General features: G+C 37.9%; 1 protein-coding gene across 3 annotated transcripts in view; it reads left to right on the top strand.

Moving 5' to 3' along the window:
• ASAP2 (ArfGAP with SH3 domain, ankyrin repeat and PH domain 2) overlaps positions 1-23,777 on the top strand; it is an 89,870-nt gene that overhangs the window by 36,670 nt on the left and 29,423 nt on the right. For all 3 annotated transcript variants that reach the window (XM_042890078.1, XM_042890071.1, XM_042890064.1), the window contains exons 4-11: positions 1,954-2,028; positions 3,055-3,104; positions 12,951-13,080; positions 14,679-14,764; positions 16,134-16,209; positions 16,706-16,792; positions 22,860-22,963; positions 23,073-23,142. In XM_042890078.1, the coding sequence (XP_042746012.1) occupies positions 1,954-2,028; positions 3,055-3,104; positions 12,951-13,080; positions 14,679-14,764; positions 16,134-16,209; positions 16,706-16,792; positions 22,860-22,963; positions 23,073-23,142 (678 nt within the window). The remainder of the gene's footprint in view (positions 1-1,953; positions 2,029-3,054; positions 3,105-12,950; positions 13,081-14,678; positions 14,765-16,133; positions 16,210-16,705; positions 16,793-22,859; positions 22,964-23,072; positions 23,143-23,777) is intronic.

The following is a 23,777-nucleotide window of genomic DNA, read 5'->3' as shown; positions in this document are numbered from 1 at the left end:
TAGTGAGGCCACCAAGGGTGATAGATATCTTTCCTATTTTTCCATTCTGGGTTGGCTGAAACTTCACAGTTGAACATATATACAATTAAAAATTCCAGATAAGGAATAATGTCATTCCTTATCTGCCCAGGTTATGCTAAATGAGACTTTGATACTCCTGACTTTTCTTCAGGAACAGAAGCGTTATTTGTTACACGATGCAAAATGTGTTCTCTACTAAAAACTGTTCTGAAAATCTGCTTTCATATGTACATTTCTGTGCTTCTTGAAAAAAGCACATTAAAAAAAAAAGGTAACAATTCCAACAAAAAAAAGAAACCCGCCCAAAGGCAGCTTTCCCTTCACTGCTGCGGAAATTAATCAGATTTTCTTTCTGTCATGTGACTCTAAAGCACTCTGTTTATTACGTTCAGCTCAATCTGTTTGGGTTGTTACAGTTTAAATTCTGTGCCTAGCTGTCCTGACTCATACTGGGAACGTTGTCTCCAATCATAAAGGGTTGGAAATGAAGTGTTTCTTCTCCTGGTGTATATTACTTTCTTTCTTATTCCTACTGTAAGTCTTCATTTTTTTTCCCTGTCAGAATACTACAGTACAGATCATCCATTCAGAACCATTATTTTCTATTTTATTAATTTATTTATCTAAATAAATATTTATGTAAGTTTGTTTTCAATTTTCATTTGAAGTGAAGATTTTTTTTTCCATCTCGGATTGTTTGTTCACTTTAGAATTACATGCCTACTCAAGACCTCATAAAATCTTTATTTAAAGGTTTTTGTTGATAGGCAAATGGCAAACACAGTACTTTCTAAGAATATACACTAAATGTTTAACTAGTGGCTTTTTAAAGGCCCGAGTTCTTTGTCTTTGTAGTTTGTCAGAGTAAGACTCTGTGTATTGTGAGTAACAGACACGTTTTATGGGCCTGAAGGGACTTCAAAATTAAGATTAGTTTAAATGATGCTCAGGAATTAAGAAACATAAATGCAGAAAAATTGTCGTTGTTTTGATATAACTTAAACAGTAAAATAAGGCAGTGTTAGAAATAGTGGTTTCATATTGCAGTTGTTGGATGTGATATTTACATGAGCAGGAATTCTGCTGGTTTCTTGCTGGTTTGGATTGTAATGTCTCTAGAGTAAGTTTAATTAACTCATGTTGCTCATGTTACATCGTTGGTTACCAGTTGTATTAATAAGTATCTTCATAAAGCAGTGCTAGGAAAATAATATATATGATATGCTCTGTTGGCCAAGAAGGCCAATGGCATCCTGACATATCAGAAATAGTGTTGCCAGCAGGAGCAGGGAGGTGAGTGTAACCCTGTACTCAGCTCTGCTGAGGTCACACCTTGAGCACTGTGCAGTTCTGGGCCCCTCACAACAAGAAAGGCATTGAGGTGCTGGAGTGTGTCCAGAGAAGGGCAGCAAAGCTATGAGGGGTCTGGAGCACAAGTCTTGCGGGGAGCGGCTGAGGGAGCTGGGATTGTTCAGTCTGGAGAAGAGGAGGCCCAGGGAAGACCTTATTTGCTCTCTACAGCTGCCTGAAAGGAGGTTGTGGTGAGGTGGGGGTTGGCCTCTTCTCCTGATAACTGTGATAGGGTGAGAGGTGATGGCTGCAAGTTGCACCAGGGGAGATTTTGGTTGCGTATTAGGAAAGCTTCTCCAGAAGAGTGGTTAGACGCTGGAATGTGCTGCTGGGGAGGTGGTGGTGTCACTATCCCAGGAGGTGCTCAGGAAATGTGCAGATGCAGTCCTAAAGAACGTGGTTTAGTGGACAATGTTGGTTGTAGGGGGACAGTTGGGTTTGATGATCTTAGAGATTCTTCTCACCCTTTGTGATTCAGTGAAGATTACTTAGTGAAACTTTTTGTAATTTGTGAATTGAGGCAACGTACATTCTATATTAAAATGCGTTAAATATATTTTCATGTAATTTTTTGTTTCACAGATTCAGAATATGAACAACATAATCACTTTTCCGTTGGACAGTTTGCTGAAGGGAGATCTGAAAGGAGTAAAAGGGGTATGTTTATATTCTTATTTATATATGAAATTATTGTTGGTACAGTAGATACATTTAGCTAATGTAATATTTTTATCTTATTTCATATAAAACTTACTAGCTTAATAAACAAGATGGTTATTTTTTATTATGGACTGAGTCATCCGTTCTGTTTGCGGTTGCACATACAGCATGCTTGTTGACTACCTATACCAAATATTTGGAAGCTTTAAAAACAGTTCTGAGATATAGAAAATAAGCAGAGAAGGAGGTGTAAGAATTAATTTACAGATATTTGCCTAGTTGAAAGGGGCTATCACCTTAAAAATGAAGAATTGTTATTAATATATATGTTTAGCACTCTAACTGTACCTTTTTAAGAAAAGCGCTGAATGAATGTACTGTTTTTCTGAAGAAGGGCTAAATCTGCTTTGCCCTGAGTATATTTCCTATTTAAAATAATAGTAACTTAGGACTCTGATAATATGTTTATAATAAATTTCAAAGACCATAGCCAGCAAATGAATTTGGCTTCATTTACTGCTGAGCAAACAGGAAGCAACTGGCAGCTATTGTTCTAGGACATTGAAGGAAGAAGAAGATGTACACAGACTAAAAATGGTCTTTGTATGTTACTGAAAGATGAAAGGATTATTTATACACTTGTGATTATTTACACACTTACGACCTTTCTGTTGCTTGCTTAGTGTGTTTTGCTCCTCTTTTTCTTCTGTTATTCAGTGTCAGAAAAAGTGCACTTAATACAGTGTTGCTCCATGTTCCTGCCTTGAGAAAACAATCAAATGATACTTTCATATTGTAACTGTTGAAAAATCCAACTCGGAGTCCTAGAGATGCTTTCAGTAATGTGAATGTATTACTCTTACGTACAAGATTGCTTTTACATGGTTCTTGTGTAAGCTTTGCAAGAACAAGCAGAATTCTTTGTTCCAGTAGGCACTGCAAGTGGCATAGATTCATAGTTAGATCTGTATTTTTTTCATGTTAATAAGTAACTGCATTATTATTTCTTTTTGGTCTTGACAGGACCTGAAAAAGCCCTTTGATAAAGCTTGGAAGGACTACGAAACTAAAGTGTATGTATATTTTAATCTTCTATATAAAAGTATAATTGAAATCTAAGAAAGTTATTATTTAGTAATACGGTTCCAGGCAGTCCTAGCTGGGAAGATTTTTACCTGAGTAGAAATGTAAATATAGGCAGAATCATTTGAAATTCTGTAATTCTGTAGTATGCAGCTTGCTTCATGTGTAAATATTTTCCTTTTTTTTTTTAATGCCATGATAGTATCTCCGATAGACTTGTTAGTTTTATGAAGTTCTAAGTAATCAGAGTAATTTCCCTCTTCAGTTGGGAATGTTTTATTTCAATTGAAATATATAATTTTTAAATTTTTCAGTAGTTTCCAGTAAGACTACAAAAAGTATAGCAACATTATAGTTCTCTTGATGCAATTTTAAGGATGTGTTGTTATTTTTTTCTTCTCTTCACGGACTAATTCACTGTAATTAGCAAGTTTCTTTAGTTAGAAGACCACAGAAAAAATGTCTGTGTGTATTCATAGAGCCACAGAACCACAGAATTGTAGGGGCTGGAAGGAACCTCTAGAGATCATGGAGTCCAGCCCCCCTGCAGAGCAGGCTGCACAGGTAGGCGTCCAGGCGGGTCTTGAATATCTCTGGAGAAGGAGACTCCACAACCTCCTTGGGCAGCCTGTGCCAGTGCTCTGTCACCCTTACTGTGAAGAAAAATTCAGTTGTCTTTAAAAAAAGCTCCAAAATGCTGTGATTCCTGATCAGTCCAATAGCACAAACCTTCACAATATTTAATTACTGCAGCTTATTTAAGTATATGAATGTTTTCTGCAGTTCATGCCAAGGTTGGATGCTCTTGTAATGTGTACTAAAAGTGAATGGATACCTGTATTGCTCTTGTCATCGATATTGTGTGTCTAGCGCAATTTATTATAAGCCACTTGCTTGAAGATGTATGATAAGGTGTTCAAATAGCCATAGTATCAGTTTTAATAACATAATTTTATATCTGGCTAAATGAATCAAACAAGTCAACAAATCTTAATTCCTCGGATCAAGCAGAATTAATTTTATTACCTGTCATGACCCGATCAGATCAGGGTCATTGAGATTTTGAAAATCCTTTGGTCTAAATTAAGGTGAAATGACACCAAACAATCAGTTAAATGTTTATTTGTATCCCACTATAATACTTAACATAAGATTCTGGGTGTGTATATATATATATCCATACCTCATTGGTGATAAGCTGATGATATGCTTTGTGTTACATTCTAATCTAGCATGAAAAGAGAGATTGGATAGATGGGTAGGGAAAATCTGTATCACCACTCTTGGTTCCAGTATAGTCTCTGGTCTGGTAATATTAGGGTGGCAGGTGCACACCTGACTGTTGAGTCAAAGTTCTTTTTAGTTATTGCACAAAGGAGATACTTCACAGACGTGCCTGTTGTTTGCATGTGAGGTGGGAGTGGGTGGGATTCAGCGTTTGTGCATGTGTGGATGGGGGAGGGGTATCATCAACCCTTTCTACTCCAATTGAGTCAGGGTTTGTGGAGACACCATCCCTTGTCGCATCAGTCAGGTAGGCGTCTTTTGCAGCTGGGAAACTTGCCTTGACTTCCACAGGATGTAGGGCCATCCATCCATCCTGTATTCCACACCCTCCTAGAATCATAGAGTGGTTTGGTTTGGAAGGGACATTTAAGATGGTGTAGCTCCTCCTGCAGCACGTCTCTCTCTAGGCCGTGTTGCTCACAGCCCCACCCAGCCTGGCCTTCAGAGCCTCCAGGGAGGGGTCATCCACAACCTCATTGGACAGCCTGTTCCAGTGTCTCACCACCCTCACAGTAAAGAATTTCTTCCTGATATCTAATCTAAATCTTCCCTCTTCCAGTTCAAAGCCATTTCCCCTCATCCTGTTTCTATGTGCCCTTATATAAAGTCCATTCCTAGCTTTCCTATAGGCCTCCTTCTGGTACTGGAAGGCTTGCTATGAGGTCCCACCAGAGACGTCTCTTCTCCAAGCTGAAGAGCCCTGGCTCTCTCAGCCTGTTCCCTTACAGAGGTGCTTCAGCCCTCTAATCATCTTTGTGTCCCTCCTCTGGACTCCCCTCTAACAGCTTTATTTCCTTTTTATGTTGGGGGCTCCAGAACTGGATGCAGAAGGTCTCCTGCAAGTGCTTCTGTTTCCCTGCTCCAATTGCAAACTTAAGCACACAATTTCTGCTAATTCTTTGCTGTTAAGCAATGCCCCAGCAGTTGGAACATTGAAACAGTTGCCCTATGTCAGGAATAAGTATGCTTCCTGGTTTGACCAAGTCAGTTGTGTCAGCACAGCTGGTAGTCCCTGAAGCAGAATTTCATGGTGAGTTTTATTCCTTATTCCAATATAACTTGGCTTGTGACACTTGGTTGAGTTTTCCTAGCTATCCAGCTAGCATCTTGACCTTCTGAGGTCATCAGCTTCACATGTACCGTGTGATTTCTTTGGTGATACAGCTCCAGAATATTACAGTATTTAAACACAAATATCTTTCAGCAGATCCCTGGCTGCCTAGATTGACTGAGAATCTAGCACCACTTTTTAGTTTATTTTCCAGTTGCACAATGTTGAAATGGTTCTCTGGTGCCTACCGAGTTGACCCATCTGAATTAATGTACAAGCAGGCTTCAAAAGTGATTTCTGTAGGCTATTTAAGTCACAAAAGCAACAAGCTTAGCAAGTTAGCTGAATCTCGTTATTTCTCTTGAGAATAATAATGGAAATGATCTAATTACTGCTTTCCAGGCTTGATTTTTGAGGAGGACCTTAGTTGTGTTGTATTTTTGAAACTGCCTTGCTATAGCAGGATATTCATAATAAGACATTCTGAAACACTAAGATAAACCCCCAGTCTGAATCCTTGGAACTTGTAACTGTGCCAAGACTATGATGGTTCCAGTGCTCAGTGTTTTTTTTAATACCAGCAAACAATCCTGTTTGGTGCCATGCCAATTTTCAGCTATTGAAGTAATTAAGATTTCTAACCATCGCCCTTGGCAGTAGTTTGCCTCTGAGGATGGGCCATAAAGAACAGCCCTGTAATTTAGTCTGATATTATCTACCTGTGCCTGATCACTGGATCTGAAAGCTTGTTTAATTATGTAGAACTCATTCATAGTGACATCCCACAAAGCTTGTGTGCAGAATTTAAAATAAATACAATTGCAGGCTGCTGAGGCATATTATCAAGAACGCGGTTCCTGGTGGAATAGAATATTCACCAGGATGAGCATGTTAGAATGATGTAAGGGTTTGTGCTTTGATCCTCAGTTTGGTCCTAGTAGCAAGTGGTTTGTTTCAGAGTCACACTACAAATATTTTCCTTTTTTTAAAAACAAAAAACAAGGAACTTCAGTAATTGAGAAATAAAAATGCCCATGGGAAATGCATTTGAATCTCATTTGAGTTTAAGGCAGTAGATACAGGAGAAGTTGTGTGCATTGTTACATTTAGCGCGTGAAGATGTGATGTTGGCCTTGTATTTATTTTCTGTCTGTGGGATTGAATCCAACGTATGAGATCACAAGATTTAATTATTCTTTTTCCCTTTGAGTGTGACTGTCTTTTAAAAACTCTGCTTTCTAACTTTGCTTTTAATTAAGACACTTCATTTTTTATTCTGAACATGTTCCTTTTTTCAGTGTAAGGAGGTAGTTCTTGGAGATACTTCTTTCCAGGTTACCTTCATAGTTTTTGCAAAATTCCTTAAGGAATGAAACACATCTCCTTAACAATGCTTATTTTTGAACCACTTATGCTGTAGTTTATTTAACATATTAAGGAAAAGTTGAAGGTAGCATATGTTCATTAGGAAGTTCTTTCAGATCCATTACCATTTTCTGTGATATTTCCGGGTGGTTGGCTGGTATGGTTGCCATGTTTTTAACTGCTAGCTTTTTAAGCAGTTACATAAAAGCTCCACATCAGTAGTCTAGAGTTTAAAGCTGTTTGTCTAGCCTGTTGGACTCCTTCACTTTGATCAAGACCAAAGGATCATCTGCTTGAGGCTTGGGATAGAGAGCCTGGGAATACCATGTACAGGCAAATTCTTCAAAGCTCTTTATTGTGACTTTTTTTATGGTGGTTGTTTTATGACAGCTTTTTGTGGCTTAAGTTTGTTCATCAGAAACACTGTTTTTTCACTGCAATCTGCATCACTTCTACCAAGTGAGTTACCAGCTAAATTTGGAATAGAACTTTCCTCACCTCCCTCCAGGAGGCCTGTGGGATTTATCAGACCATCTTGTGTGGAAGACGGGTTTCCAGATAAGCTGAAATGCTCCCAGCTGTCACTGTTTAGCTTGGCCTTACCAAATACTGGAATTTTAGTGGTGTGATTTTCAAGCTGGGGTGAGAACACTGGTTTAAGTCTGAATTTGTTGAGACCAGATTTGTCATCTACTAAATTTTGGACATATGAAAACAGTGAGGTTTTTTTGAGTTGCTGGGGTTGCAACCGTGTGTGCCTCAGAGGTTTCTGGAGAAAAGAACTGTTTTGATTCTGTGGCCGTCTCAAATGGATCTGAACTTCTCTGTGTGTTTTGGTCATCTGTAGCATTGGGTACATGTAGAGTTGTCTCTGCTAACCTCAATCTGCAGTACTGACAGAGGTTTCCTCAGTGTTCTTCAGTGTGTTACCTTAGATGATGCCTTGTTTGGACTGTTTCTAAAGCCTAGGATTATGCTGAGTTAGCTGTCTTTTCTAGTGATATTTCTGTTGCATCTTTTTTTTTTTTTCTTTCTTTTTTTTCCCCTTTCTTTTTTTTCTCCCCTTGAATTCACAAATCATCCAGGTTTCTAAGCAGCGTTGTCTGCCTAATCCTGTTTATCCTATGCTTAAAATCCTGTCACTGGCCTGAGTTTCTGAGTCACAAGTACAAACCTGCGAAGCAAATCGCCAAATAGCAAAGCTGTGTTTTTCTAGTGTGTTCAGAAGTGGCAACGCCTTTATCCTGATTTCTGTCTGGATAAGGAGGTTCTTAAACAATTCTTCAACTCAGTAAATAGAATTCTTCTGATTCTTCTTTATAAAAACAGACTGTTTGCCTCCATATCTCGTCCTTAACTTGCACATCTTTGATGATATTGAGTGTTGATACACCCAAATGTGATCTATTTGAAAAGAAATTCATTAAAGATTTTTTTTTTCTTTTTCTCCATAATCATTTCTGATCATCTTCAGACTCTGCAGTTGTGTTTGAAAATTGTTTATATATCTGGTCTTGTTTGGGAAGGTAATGTTGATCTGTTCTTAAACTCCTAGATCACCATCAGTGTTGATTATTGTTAATTGATTCTTCCTTTGTAGATACCCAAGTTCTCAGAGCATTTTCCTCAAGATCACCTCAGCTGACGTAATTGGTTTTGTATTTTGGAACTGTTCTTGAATAAGGGAGTAAGAGGAGCAAGCTTTATGCTAGCCAACCATAAGACAAAATTAGGAATATCCTTAGCTGACACCAAGGAATAATTCATCTTTCCTCACCATCCATGATTAGCATGCTTCATTTGTAACACTGAAGATCTTAAAATGTTTTTAAAGCTTTAAGCTAGCTGAAAGATCTCAGTTAATCTCTGTTCAGCCTCCGAGAACTGGCCGCTGCTGCTTGCTGCTCCGGGACTGCAGTGGGATGAGTGCGTCTGCTCCTCTGACTGGAATTGGTGCAGTCTGGGCTCTGCTTGTTACGAGGCAGTTGCTTTCCCCCATGTACTTAAACACTAATGGCAGACACACTGAGGGAGCATATGGGCAGAGAGTACATGTCATAAAACTGCTCATACTTCCAGCAGACAGACTGTATTCACCAAGGCAGTGAGCCAGATTTCACCCACATTGTTTAGTTTGATCAGTCCTCTTGTGGTAGATTTTGAGGCAGATATTGTATCACTTCTGTACAGGAGTCAGAACGATAAACTTCCTGAAGCACATTATTTACTCCCCTTTTTAGCTGTGTTGTACTGTCAGTATCCCAGAATCCCAGACACAAACCTGTCTGTCCTGAAAAGAAAAAATGTTAATTTTTTCTTTTAATAAAAATTACTTTGTTTTTAAGCCTGTGAATATTCTCTTTAGAAGTCCTGTGCTAGTAAGCATTGTGCTAATGCTATTAAAAATAAAGGCTCATTGAAAACTAGCAGGCTTTTCTGGGAAGACTGACTCCCTTTCCTCCTTTGCCATTTTCCTTTGAAAAGCTGGACATGAAGTCTGTTACGCACACTTGAGTGAATAAAACAAGTTATTTGAATGTGCTTAGGGGATTAATAAGATCAAGGCAGTAGTCTGAGGTGTGTTACATCACTGTGCAGAAATGCAGGCACTCACATGTAGATATAATTAATGAATGGTTTTTGGGCCAAGTCAATAGGAGAATGAACAAGTTCTTACTATAGTCTTGTGTAAAGATGTCAACATAGCTATGTAATTAAATGATATTTCTATCATTTAAAACCCATTTTACTCATTTTTAAACAGTATTTAAAAATAATATCTGAAAATTTTGCAGGCTTTTCTTAAATTACTTCTTTAGATTTCTAACATGACTCAGTAGACCACTGATGTTCATCAATTGTCAATACTCCTTTCATATTTTCTTTTAAAGCATATACATGAAGCACCTTCCAGGTGCTATTGCCACTTTTCTGCACCTACGTACTTAGCCTGGCTTACTGCTGTACAGGTACAGGGGAAGAGAGGAAGAAAGACATAGATCCTGCCAGCTTGCTGCTGCTGCTGCCTCTGCTCAGGCCACTCCAGTTTTTTACCCTTGTTCCCTGGCTGAAAGTAAATACCTGCCTTAGGTATGTTAAAGAGCAATAGGTCCTGTCCTTCAATAATAATAATAAAGCCCACTTTGTTTATATCGTAATGTGGAGTAGAATTGAAATGGCAATTTCTACTGAAAAACAGTTGTTTCTCTAATTGGAGCTTTACAAATAGTCATGCAATGATATTTGAACGGATGAGGCCACTTATTTTGCATCTGACCTACTTTCTTGTTAAAGTCCTTTATCCTCTATTTCAGCTGTACTTGTCTATTACACGTCTGAGCTCATTGTCTGTTAGTCATGTGCAGGTGTCTTGCAAATGGTCTGAAGGATGCTCAGATTTAAATCTTAGTCAGCAAAGTCTACATATGCAGTACGTACTGCATGAGCTTCAAGAACAGCAGTTTCACAAAATGCTTGCCTTTTATTGATCCCAGAAGATTTTCCTAGAGCTTTCTGTATTTAATTATTTTGTTTCCTTGATCTGCCTGGAAAACTGGAACGTGCCTTATATTTGGAAATCCCACATTGATACGTCGTAAAGCTGTTTTTTCCAGAAGGATTTACTTAACATCGCAGTGCAGGAGCATTTGATGCTGCCAGACCCTGTCTTGACCTTTGAGATATGATAGGAAACACAACTAAGCCTTGCACCCAGAAGATTTGCATGCAACATTGCATTGCTGGTTCCTTTGTTTGCCTAGAAACCAAGTGTCTGGTAGCACTGGTCAGAAAGGAGGCAGTGTTTTGTTGTAAGAGAACAACAGGTTAAATTCTGAATTACAAAGCTGGAAAGGTCATTGGAGATGGAAAGGATAAATAATAAGGAAATGCAAACATAAATAAATGTACCTCTGGTACTTGTTTTTGTTGTTTTAAAGCATCATGAAAGTTGTTGAAACCACTGTGCCTCTTCCCCCAAAGCTCTGCCTTTTAGCAGGTGCCTGACCTCTGAGTTTGTTTCCAGATCCAGCTTCCCATTTCCATAGTGGAAACTTCTAGCTGCTACAGAAATGCAAATGAAGCTCTAGCAAGTGGCCTCAAGGATGCCTTGTTTCTCCTATGTAGTTGGTAGATGTTGGTATGCTTTAGGTTTGATTGAACTACCATATGCTTGTAGGAATATGTTTATCTTTTAAAGAGTAGGCAGACTCTTCCAGCCAAGTCTAACCTATTGTTTAAAAGGAATTCAGTTTCTGAACACAGTGTATACCATAATATTGTGCTTATTGGTTGACTCCTTAGCAGTTAGTTATCTTTTGATTTAATTGGCATTTATCAACACGTTATGACATGTTAATACACTCCTAATATTAGGATTGATTATGTCACCCTTTGCTCAAGCGTTTTTCTATATAAACAACTGGTAGTTGATGGTTATTGAATTTGGATCGCATTTCATCAAATTCATTGAATTGTTAATTGAGTGTGGAAACTAAGAGAACTAAAACTATCCTGAACCATTTCTCTGAGGTTTGACTTTTTTACAACTATCATGTCATGTATGACTTTGAACCTGGTGTGCTGGAAAGGAGCTCCATATTTACCATTCTCTGTGACTCCTATTGTAGTGGTGTTGTCCGGATAATTCTTTTGTTTGCTTTCCATTTTCTGTGGTTACAAAAGGCATATTTGACAGTAGGTTGGTAAGAGTATAGACTTTTTTGATGAAAATAGAACACTCTGAAATCATGTTTTTCCTCTGGAATCACGTTTTTTCTTAAGCAAATAAAAACTTTCAGGATATTTATTTCAAAGAAGAGGAGCTTTCCTCAGAACATCTCTTTCCTGTAGAACTTGATGCGCTGAGGAGTGCAGTGTTGGTTGGATGTGCTGACTGCTGTAATACTGCAGGGGATTGGCTCCACTGTGCCTGCCAGTAGTGAGGGCAAAATGGGGCTTTTTGGATTGCCATTCAGTATGTTGCCCTCTGGGAATGTTTTGGGATGAGAGTAATGGGATTAATTCTACTTTTCCGTTGCTGCTTGAGGCATAAGAGGAGATAATTTCTCATTCTTGAGAGAGGCTGAATATATTGTGTAAGAATATAGTGGGCAGTGTTAACATCAGGTTAAGAGAGCACTTGAGATGCATCATCTCTTCAGAGAGAGAACTGAGAGACACTTGACTGCCCAAGAGGAGGTGTGACTGTTTGTGTTGTTTGTACCTCTCGTCTGCTTCCTGGATTCCTTTCTGATGCTTCCTCCTGTCCAAAAGCAGCATAGCATTTCCTCAGGAAGCTCTTTTCAGAATTTTCTGCCTCTAAGCTGTGCATATGACAGACTGAAAGTCTTTCTCCATAAAGCAAGTGCTCATGTATTCTCTTTTATTAGTATCATTTTCCATATTAGGCTGGTCTATCTGGGTAATGTAATCGTTCACTGATGTTAGCAATACTGCGAAGAATAATGAGGACACAAATGCACATAGGGGAGTTCTCCCACACAACGAGCATCAGCTCTTCGTTTACATTCTCCAGGAGAACCTTTTTTTGTTCAGAGCTCTTGGAAAATGTCCGTGGAAACTTTTAGGGAATAAGGACAGCTGGTCTGGCAGACTTTGAAGTCTGCAACACAGCCGGCTGGCCGGCATTCCCAGTGCCAGCTGGCTCAGTAGGAAGTAGAGATGGCAAATGTGATTTTGGCTTAGGAAACCCTGTATATATAGAAGATGACTTGATGACAGGCAAGACTCAATAAATCTGGTGACATAATTGAGCTCCATTAACCAGTGTTTGGTCTGCTGGGATTAAGCATGAATTTTAATTGAAACTGTAGGATTATTTAGTTGCTGATTTTTTTCTCCGGTAAAAGAAGTTAATATCTTTCTCTAAATTATTATCTTCCTTTAGAGTATGTCAGGAAATTATTTTAACAGATGATTGAATTAGGTTTTGGCTACTGCTTGTCACTGCTGATCTTTTGTCATTGTCAAATTTCAAATGAATGGCATCTGGAAGTAAGTCTATGCAAAGCTGCAAGACTGGCTCTGCATCTGTCAGTAGACTTTGTGAATAATCAGATTTCCTGAGAGGCTTTCAATTTCTCACTTCACTGACTGATTCTTCACCTTATAGTACAAAAATAGAGAAGGAGAAAAAAGAGCATGCTAAGCTGCATGGGATGATCCGTACGGAAATAAGTGGTGCTGAAATTGCAGAGGAGATGGAGAAAGAAAGAAGGTTCTTCCAGTTACAAATGTGTGAGGTAAGATTCAACATGAAATTTGTCTTGTTCTACCAAAACAATTTTTAGGAACACTTTGAAAAGTGTAAGTATTTCAGGGAAAATGGGATGTTAACAGTAACAAGACAGTAGTGGACCAAACATACATTTTTCTATCCTGATGTGCTAACTTTGCTGCAAATTTTCTAGTTTCATGTATAAGTAAATTTTAGAATGCAGAGCTCAGTTGAAGACTAAGAAATGATGATAGGTATACTTTTATACTCCTGCTTCACTCGAAATTATTTTAAGCCCTAGCTCACTCTCTACGTTGTTCCCTGCACTGCCAGCTGTTGCAGCGTTATGTGAGGAAGAACTCCACTTTAGCTCTCTTCTGGGCTGGTGCTGGGAAAAGAAAGCTAAGCATGGAGTTCAGTTGCCTTTCAAGATGGCTCAGAATGCTGGCACTTTGAAATCTTTGTGACTTTGGTCTTCGTGATGTTAAATCTGATGCAAATATTTTTGATTTAATTCATTTAAAGACACGTAAGGTTCCATCACTGAGAGCTGAGGCTGTTCTCAATATGCACTAAGTCAAAAACACACCATGGATGTTTCTTCTCTTTTTAATATTAATGATTAAAGCTGATTTTACCTATACACCAGCCTAATTTTAATACCAGTTTTGGTAACTGCACAAACTGATATTTATTAGAAAAACTTTGTATAGCTGTACAGAGTCAGACTAAAGTATTCAAAGCTGATATTTGAATACTCCATAAATATAAGGATTTTACCGACTAATTGCCCATCTGTGTCATCTGCAAGAAACAGCGTGGAACAGATGCTTCTGTTTCAGTGTGTCACAGTAAAGGAGGAATTCATTTCAGCCACTTCTAGAGATATTAAAATGCGGGGTGAAATCCCTAAAATTACCTTAAATGTGGAGTAGTGGAAGTGCATCCTGTATTTTTTCTGGTTTTTAGGAAGAGATTATGCTTAGTTATCTCTGAGGGTAAAAGGAGTAGTAGAAAGAGACTTTGTTTTGGTTAATGTGCCAACACAGATTTACAAGCAGTTGCCTTGAATATCAGTTTTACGTCTCATGCTAAATTATGTTTTTTGTTGTTAATGTGTATAAAGAGCTGGTAAGAAAATGATAAAATTCAAAGGCAGATTTTAAAAAACTGTTTAAGATAATCCCTCTTCCTTTTGTTGTTGTTCTTTTGTTTGTTTGTTTTTAGTAAATTGTTTTCTTCTGACATCTACTTGGCAATGGATTTAACAATCCATGAGAGAGAGAGATCTTCTTAGGCTGGTAGATTTCAGAATGGATCCTTTAATTCGTTGCACAAACTGTTTCACGCTTCCTTTAACAGAGGCTTCCACTAGGAGTCGTGAAGGATGTGATAAGTTTGAACTAATCCTGCTTAAATATCCCCACAGGATATCAAAAAGGAGCAGTAGCAGCTATTGCTTTTGTGTGATTAACCCTTGAAGCCACAGTTTGGCTTATTCTTTTAGGCCTCTTAAAACTGGAACTGTTAAAGCTTGTTGAAACGTAACTGAAAATAAAATGTAAAAAAAAACCACTGTGACAGTAATCATTAATTTTTTTGTGTGTATTACTGTGTTAACAGTACCTGCTGAAAGTCAACGAAATCAAGATTAAAAAAGGAGTGGACCTGCTTCAGAACCTGATCAAGTATTTTCATGCTCAATGCAAGTATGTTTTAGGTTTTATACCTACTCTATATAATGGAGCAGTTTTCTAATTAAATTTAGACATAACACTTTTCCGAATTTTTAGAAAAATAAATCTAGGATTCGACTGTTCTTACTGAAATCAAATTGCTCTTGTCAAATAGTTTAGCAGTTGTGTTTGTTACTATATTCCAAAAGACTTAATGACTTTTAGAACCATAGAAAATAATTGCTTGTTTCCAAAGGAAGCCCAGAAAATAATTTGGCGTATTTCAAAAACTACTCCTGAAATAGAGCTATTATTTTGCTCAATTAGTTAGTGGTCTGTTAGTTTTGACATGTTTGATTTGAATTATTTTTTCAGTGTATGTAGCAATGATCTGAATTAAATTTGTGCTCAAGGAAAATAAATTGCATAAGCAGTGAGATAAAGCAGTATTGAAAGAATCACTCTTCTTTCTAATTAATTGAAGAACTCGGTAATAAAACACAAAGCTCTCATTAGAATGATCTCCTTTTTTATGGTAGTATTACAGATCAGTAATATGGCAAGGAAGCCATAGCTCTAAACTTGAAAGAGCTTCTGTCTGCTTGTTCAAATCAGTAAATTTTTATCTTAAAATACCAGTTTTGAATCAGTGGAGGGTTTTTTCCCCCTGTATTGCTGCTATGTTGCTTTAAAATCTATTTCACTTGTGCTTTGTCACTCATCTCCCGTCCATGTAATAGAATTCCCACAACACCAGTGCTGTGTTGCGTTGTCACTTTCACGTCTGCATCCCAATGAAAATTCTTCCACTGCAAATGTGGCAGCAGTTCTTTAATATTTGTATACCTGTGGTTTGTTTGAATTTACTTTTCAAATCTTCTTTTAAAGAATTGGAACGTTGAAATGTGGAATATTACTGTGCAAATACACCAGACCATATAATAAAGAATGATTCAGCATATTCAGTTTGAATACAGGCTGTAAGTAATGCTTGGGAAACAGAGGCTTTCCTTTAGTGGTGGAATGGCATCAGGTGTGGAAACATTGGGCTCCAAGAAGTCGCGGTTATGAGACACTTGGTTGAGCTTTTGCTGTTCTACAATAAATGTTGTTCTAGGTCTTCAAAAAAATGAGATGAGTCCGTGTTTGAGGTGAGAGTAAGGACAACTTACACAGCAGTGGATTGTGGCTGTTGTAAATCTAGTTGAGGATTTTGTCTTAGGATAAGCTGTGATGGGAATAAAGATGTGAATTGATCAAAGATGCACAAAAAAAGAAATGCTTGAAGTTTTCAAATTCTTGCCACTGCGTAATAATTTCCATGTTTTCCTTTGAGCAACTTTTAAACTGAATGTACAAAGTGAAGTTTAATAAGGCTTCTTTTTGTTTTTCATTTTTTAAGTTTCTTTCAGGATGGATTAAAAGCAGTTGAAAGTCTCAAGCCTTCAATTGAGACACTCTCAACAGATCTTTATACGGTGAGTTAGCAACCTTTCACATTTGTGTTGTAAACTGAGCTTTTTACAGTAAAACTGCTAACAGTTTTGTTTAGGTTGGTTGACTGGCTTAATTGTGTTTTCAGGTTTGGGGTAAACTTTTGAGTAGAATTTTGTTATGATGTCTTGTTTGGGAGCTTTGCTTTCAGTTCCAGATCCCCCATGTAAAATGTTAGGGGAACAGCCCTTACTCTACAGAGTTTACTGACTAAGTGAAAAACAACATATGGTTTCAAATTGAGCACAAGGAGACAAGAACAAAGTGACAGTGTCAAAGTCTTAACCTGACAGCATCCTAGCCATTATCTAGTTTTCTGGAGATAAAAAGGAAAATAAACTGATTGCAGTGTCTTTCATCTCCATGTTTTAATTCTCGCTGAACACTTCTGAGAAAAATAGACGAATTAAGTAGCAAGTTCAAAAGAACTGTTGACAAGAAAATAATGTTATTTTTAACCTGTGTTTTTCTTCTTTCAAGATAAAACAAGCACAGGATGAAGAAAGAAGACAATTAACACAGCTCAGAGATATTTTAAAATCTGCACTCCAGGTTGATCAGAAAGAGGTGAGCATATAAGGTGATTTAACCTTTCAGTGCCCATTGCATACTTCCAATCTTATGTATTTGAAATAGATTTATTTCAACTTTCATCAGCTGTATAATTTCTTGTGTTTATTCATCTTTGCTTTGATGCTGATATTGAATGTTTCTGACAAAGATATTTTTTAAACAGAGATTCTCACTTAAAATATATTTAAGACTAATGTATGCAAAAGAATTTATTTTTACTGCTACTATTACAAAGCATTTTAATTGAGGCACTGCCTCTGAATTAACTTCAGGCAGCAGTACCTATGTTATGCAAATTGAGAACAGAAGAACTTTGACAAAACAAGGACGCGCAATTAATATAATCTGATCACACTCAAGTATTCCATATAAAGATTACTTATAAAGATGATGTAGAACTAAGTATTCCAGAACACTTCTGCTACCACCTGCAAAAATGACAGCTAAGTTGGCTGTTCTGCTGCAAGATGCCATTTTTCAAAGGTGTTTTTTGATTTTCAGTTGAGATTGCTGTTAGATTTAAAGCATTCTGGAGTAAATTTATTTGGCAAGCTCTGATCTGGAAGCAAGCATCTTTTGTGTAATCTAATCCTAAACATTGGTTCTACTTCTGTTTCAGATTGCTAGTGCTTCCTCTTCGTGTAAATAAAAGCCATCTAGCTTCCTTTGCGTTGCTGCTGGGTCACGAGTAAGGGATGAATGAACTTCTCCCCTTTCAGATTGTCTTTCTGAGAGGGGTTAGAATGAAATAATTTAGTCTGTAGACCTCAGACTTCCTTCATCTGTTTTCTCAGTCTTGCTTTTATCTTTCCACAAAGTGTGTGCTGGCTCCTAGCTGTAACAGGTGGCAGCCAGATGACTTGTTGAGAAGCATTAAATGCTCTTCACTTGGAGGTGCTGTTAGTACTCACATGAAGTCTTTGGTAACTACCATTGTGTGCAAAGTCCTGTTCAGTTTGCACTTTCTTAGATCCTGCCTGCCATTTAGAATTCACTGAGGTATGTATTTGCTAAAACCTCTCAAATTTGAGCTCTGTGTAGTGAAAAATAGTTATCCTAACAGACATGATGGATCTGCCATTGGCTGCTATTAGGCGTGCATTAGGATATCTCCTATTCTGCTTGGGTCTTTGTTCAAGAGAGATAAGAAAAGCACTCAGATTTCATGATTGCTGGGGATTGTCCTCTGCGTTTACCTGTTTATCGATGATACGAATGTATAATGAGTTGTGGTAAGCACACCACAAATAGGTTTATCAATTGAACTGCTTTTGTTGTGCTTGAAAACAGACGTGTTGAAAGTGCCTTATGCTATAGTAGTTATGTGTTAATTCTGTAAATTTAGGTAACGCCTTCAGAGCGTGAAATGTAATACACTTATTAATGTTGTTTGAAAAGAATTAATCAGTGGTGTTCCAAACAACCCTACTGTAATCTGCTGTAAGGTCCACCAGTATTATTCTTGTTGCACTGTAATTTCCTTTACTATAACTGATTTCTTTTTCTTTCCTGAAATGCATTTACATTTTGTGACCGAAGTCTAGGAGAGTAAGTGTTACTATGTCTTAATGAAAATCATTGGCATGCTTTCCATTCAGATTCCAAGAAACTGGATTTTTCCTCTGAGCTTTTTTTTGTTGGTATGGGAAGAGTGGTTCTTTTATTTGTATCCCCTTGTTTCTGGTATTACCAAAAAAGAAAAAGAAAAAAGAAAAAAAAAAAAGATTGTTCTTGGAAAAGAAAATTACTGCAGGACAAATTGGTTATTTCCTATTCACTTTCTTTTGGGAATTAAATCCAGTTACTTGATTTGATGTTCTTGCAAGATATTAAGGACACATGTATTCTTAATTAAAATGGCCTTAATGTATGAAACAATAGAATGTTGCTGAATGCTTCTGCTTAAGAAAACAAAACATGACAAATGTGTGAATATTCATAGTGAACCTTTTTTGTTGCATCTGAATACATTGTTTCCTCCTGCACAGAACTTTCTCAAGCCTGATTTGTACTGAAGCTTCTTTTTAAGAGGTCACTGTGTGTCCATCTTAGATATTTATATGTTGTTTGTCTTTATTTTTTTAACTTTTCCAAACTCTAGAGCTCCTACAGGCATCAAGGTTAACTTTAGAGTAGTATTGTCTTCACTTCTGTCATTCCTGCATCCTCTTTAATTGTTAAGGTCTTACGTACAAGCTTAAGCTAAAGCAAGACAGTTGGGTTGTTGGACCCTCTCAGTCCATGGGATTGACCTGTTCTGCTCGTGCGTAACTCCAAACTGTTAGCATTAAAGGTAACTTCAAGTCAGTGTTGAAATCTTCTACCACTTCCTCTGCCTCTTTGGTAGAATGTGCAATCTCTTTAGGCAACTGCAAAATGGAATAATCTTTGTCTTAAAATTTTTCACAGCTGTGCTATAGGAGAGGCTGCCTGCAGGAGGTTCTGGCAGATAGATCTGCTGGAGAGTTTGTGGGACTGTAATAGATAGTGATAGGTCACTGAAAAATCCTCCTGGAAATGGTGCCACAAATGTGAGAGAACCTCTTGGAAAGCTCTAAGGGCTTTCTGGCAGCTTTGTGCACAGAGAGATATGGGCAGTCTCAACACTTGCTACATGGGAGCTGTGAAATAGCTAGCCAAAATTTTCCATGTAAAATTTAAAGCACCTTCTTTGGAAAGCTCTGTTGCATTCAGATAGTTGGGCTGATAGCTAGGTTTATAGGATCTCTCTTGCCAGTAGAATCACAGAATGGCTTGGGTTGGAGAGACCCCAAGGATCATAAAGTTAACCCCCCTCACCCGCCCGCCACAGGCAGGGCCTCCAACCTCCAGATGTGGTACTAAGCCCAGGGCCTCATCCTGATCTTCAGCACCTCCAGGGACAGAGCATCTACAACTTCTCTGGGCAGCCTGTTCCAGCACCTCACCATTTCCTCTGTAAAGAAGTTCCTCCTGATAATCTAAACCTTTCCTCCTTGAGCTTAAACCCATTTCCCCCTTGTCCTATCACTGCCTACACTTGTAAAACGTTGATTCCCCTCCTGTTTATAATCCCTTTTAAAATATTGGAAGGCTGCAATGAGGTCTCCCCAGAGCCTTCTCCTCACCAGGCTGAACAAGCCCAGCTCCCTCTGCCTGTCTTTGTAAGAGATGTGCTCCAGCTCTCTGTTCATCTTCATGGCCCTCCTCTGAACCCTTTCCAACAGCTCCACATCTTTCCAGTATGGGGGACCCAGAACTGGATGCAGTACTCCAGATTGGGGCCCAGTAGTCAGAAACTATCCTTACAGAGTACTGTTGTCACATTCATTTAATTTTTAGTTGTGTAATTAAGCTTTATTTAGAAATCTTCATGAGATTTTGAAAGAAATCATTTTGAACCTGTTTATGGTCAGAGAAGTGATTCACTATAAACAAGCTGCAATGAAATGACTCACCTTTTCTTGTACTTTTCAAAGCTGATAAAGCGAACAAAGATCAGCCAATTTGGCTTGTGTTTTTCAATCTGTCCTGATCTTAGTATGTTCAAGAGAGATTTAAAACAGCAATACTCTGCTTTAGTTTTAATGTCCTACAGCGTGCAGTGCTTTATTTCCTCTCGTAGGTCATGTACCTTGCTCCTGCTTCTCCATGGCAGCCATTGGGTCAACTGTCTGTGATTTGTTCTCCTGCTGTGTGAAATATACAAATCAGGAAAAAAAAAAGCAAAAATAAAAGGATGAGCCCACACATGGGAAAGGGATGCTTACATTGTCCGGAAGGATGTTAATTGTGATGGAGATTGGTCGTATGGCATAATGTCTTTCAGAAGCTAGACCAGAATCACGAACTTGCTTGTCCAGAGGCTGTGGAAAGCCATCATCTGGAAATCACATAGCACACCATTAATTTGGTCACTGCCTGAACCAGGGATTTAAAATTGGAAGTCTTTTACTCTTGTCCTTAACCCCCGTCGTGAAATAACACTGAATTTATAAAGATCCTGTTCATAGAAATGAATGTGTGGAAATACACGTCATCTACAGCAGCTTCCTCTCTAGTTGAAATAAGGCAGGAAGCTTGTATCATTGACTTGCCAGTCTGGCCAAACATAGCAACTGAGAGTAAACAACAGCTGAAGGGAGGTAGTTGAAATGCAGAAAATGTTCCACAAAAGGGAGCAGCATGATCTTAAGTAATGGGAATTCTACTCAGGGCAGGTGTTGGAGGCCATCTGAAATCTCTGTATAATTGAGGATGTGGAGAACTGAAATTAATTTCCTGTAAGGCTTCTAATCTGCTTGGGAATGGAGTTCTTTTACAGAAGCAAGACAGTAATGGGAGGCAGAGATTAAGGCATTGCTAGGACATAATAGGCAGTGTCTGATCAGATATTCTTCAGAAGTCAGTAAATGTACATATGCAATACTTCTTAATCAGTGATAAGAATTCTCAAATGTTTTCATGTTTGGCAGTTGGAGTGCAAAACCAAATAATTTTTTATAAACAGACCAAGGAAGAATGATAAACATACTGACTTAAATCTGAACGGATGCTTTGTCAGGCATGGTCATTTTAAGTGGTGGTTTTGCAGTACCTTTGAAAGCTCCGTATGCATGCTGTTGCTACCTGATACAGCTTCCTACAGCACTAGCCAAGAGACAGGGACATGGGCACAGGCTGCTTCTGCCAAAAAAGAACAGCTGGACTCTGCAGCCTTCAGCTCAGCCCATGGTTCTCAGCAGGTGGTTCTCTCCAGGCCTGCATTCAGGATGAGCTGGCATCTTGCAGCTGGGAGCTGTGGAGTTAGGCTGGAAGCATGTTGAATGGGGCTTGTAGGTGGTGGCTCTGTCCCTGCCATGTTTCTCACTGCTGTTGCCATTACTGTTGAGGAGGAATTTGTTCTTAGTTTTAGTTGTTTTTTTTTCCCACTACTTATACCTGGAGGTAACTCTTAGGCTAAGGAAGTCCGTGAAGCTAATGGTAACTAGAGAGAAATAATGTTTTAAATGCATGCTTCTTAGATTACTGTAGATTTTATCATGTGTACGCTCTGGAAACCCAAACCTAATGTATCTTATGACCATACTCCTCATGTATCTGAGACATACTATCTCATCTTTTTACAAGAGGATTTTCATCAAGTTTGTGAGTTTATGTCTTACTTGCTCTTAAGGTTTTGTTTGTATTAGCTCAGATAGTCATTAAAGTGAGCTATTTTCTTTGTGATTGTTCTATTTTTCTTGCTCTACTTATATTATATGCTGTATATAATCAAGGTGTCTTACATCAGTATAGCAAAAATAGAGAAGAAAACAATAAATATTGTAAATCCTAGTCAGTGTGGGTGCATGCATTGGAAAGTCCATTGCATCATGCTGCTGCTGCTGCTGCTCATACAGCATGTCATATCTGATTTTTCATTACGAGGTTCCTGTTTGTTTTTTAATGAACTGGACTCCTGCAGCAGGTGGGTCCTTTATCAGGAGTTTTGAGAGCAGTTGGAATGGTTCAGTTTACTCCTTCCTGTCACAGCATTCTGCTGCATTCAAGATATTTTGGTTTGGTTTAGATTAGTCTTACAGAAAAAAACTTTACAGTTTTACCTACTAATTCCTGTATGCCTCCTGAGCTGTGTTTCTAGTAAGTCTCTCTCTCTCTTTTCAAAGCGAATAGCTTGACTCAGTTCCCACAAGGAAAACCATCTCAAATTTATTTATGTGTTTTTATTTTTTACAATGAAAGAGCACACTAGGAATTGCAGCTAATAATAATCCTTAGTGTGTATGAACTGCAGGGTTTGCATGAATTGGAAAGCCCATTGCTCTGGTTAAAAACATAAAGGCAGTAGCAAAGCTAAGTAAAAGCAAAGGGATTTTAGGAGTCATTTCTAGTACCTTTCAAAGTGTCTTCCGTGTCTTCTGAAAAAGAAATTGTCTTTTTCTCCTCGTCGGAGGAAATGTGTGCTTTGATTGGCCTGTCGGATTAGAGCAGAAGGGAAGGCTCTGAAACTCATTAGTAAGATGGATATTTTGGTTGAAAATGTGGAATGGAATACAAATTGCTGTTCTTTATATTTCAGGATTCTCAGATTCGTCAGAGTACAGCTTACAGTTTACATCAGCCTCAGGGAAACAAGGAACATGGCACTGAACGAAATGGGAGTCTGTACAAGAAAAGTGATGGGTAAGTACTGCTGGGCTCTAGTAGGGAAAAGTATGTCTTAAGACCAAAGTAATGTGATAATGTATTAAAGATTGAATCATTTTTTCTTTTTTCCCTCTCTTTAAACCAGAATCAGAAAAGTGTGGCAGAAAAGGAAGTGCTCAGTTAAAAATGGTTTTCTTACAATTTCCCATGGTACAGTAAGTATTTGTTTACAGTATTTTATGTACATGGTTGCTAATACAAAAAGACAAATATGCTGGTCTATATTTATAATCTGGAGTTAGCTACATTCCTGATGCAGTGTTTTGAATATGATGGATACATTTTTCTAAGGCAGTGTTTCAGAAATGTATCAAGACATACACAGTATCTAAAAATACAGCTGCTTTAATGCTAAAGACTGCTAATGGAAAAAAAAAGTTTTCTTTTTAAGGACTGCTTTTATTCTTATAAACTGTTCATATTTTACCAGACTACCTAAAAATCAAATTTTAACTTCAGTATGTGGAAAATATATGGTTGGGTGCTAGCTGTCTTCTACTTGTGGGTAAAACAATTTTTATGTTTACAAGACAATCTAAAAGAATGTTGGATCTTTTCTCTCACTTAAATTACTCTGTTATGAAGGTAACTTTCTGGAGAGTAACTACTGAAGAAAAGTAACTGAAGCCAAAGTCTAGCAGAAAGATGAAATAGAATGCATTAAAAGCTTCTTTGCTACCAATATTTACAGCATAGTAACTTTTAATGCTTTATACTTAAAACTTTGGGCTTTCCTACTTCCTAACTTTTACACTTGGCTGTGAACTCAGTTATTTCCCCTTTCCCTTAC

Source organism: Lagopus leucura, unplaced genomic scaffold (genome assembly GCF_019238085.1).
Source record: "Lagopus leucura isolate 7727_CA_CO unplaced genomic scaffold, USGS_WTPT01 Super-Scaffold_73, whole genome shotgun sequence".
NCBI lineage: Eukaryota > Metazoa > Chordata > Aves > Galliformes > Phasianidae > Lagopus > Lagopus leucura.
Note: the sequence above shows the minus strand (reverse complement) of the source record. Positions and strands in the feature narration are given on the sequence as shown.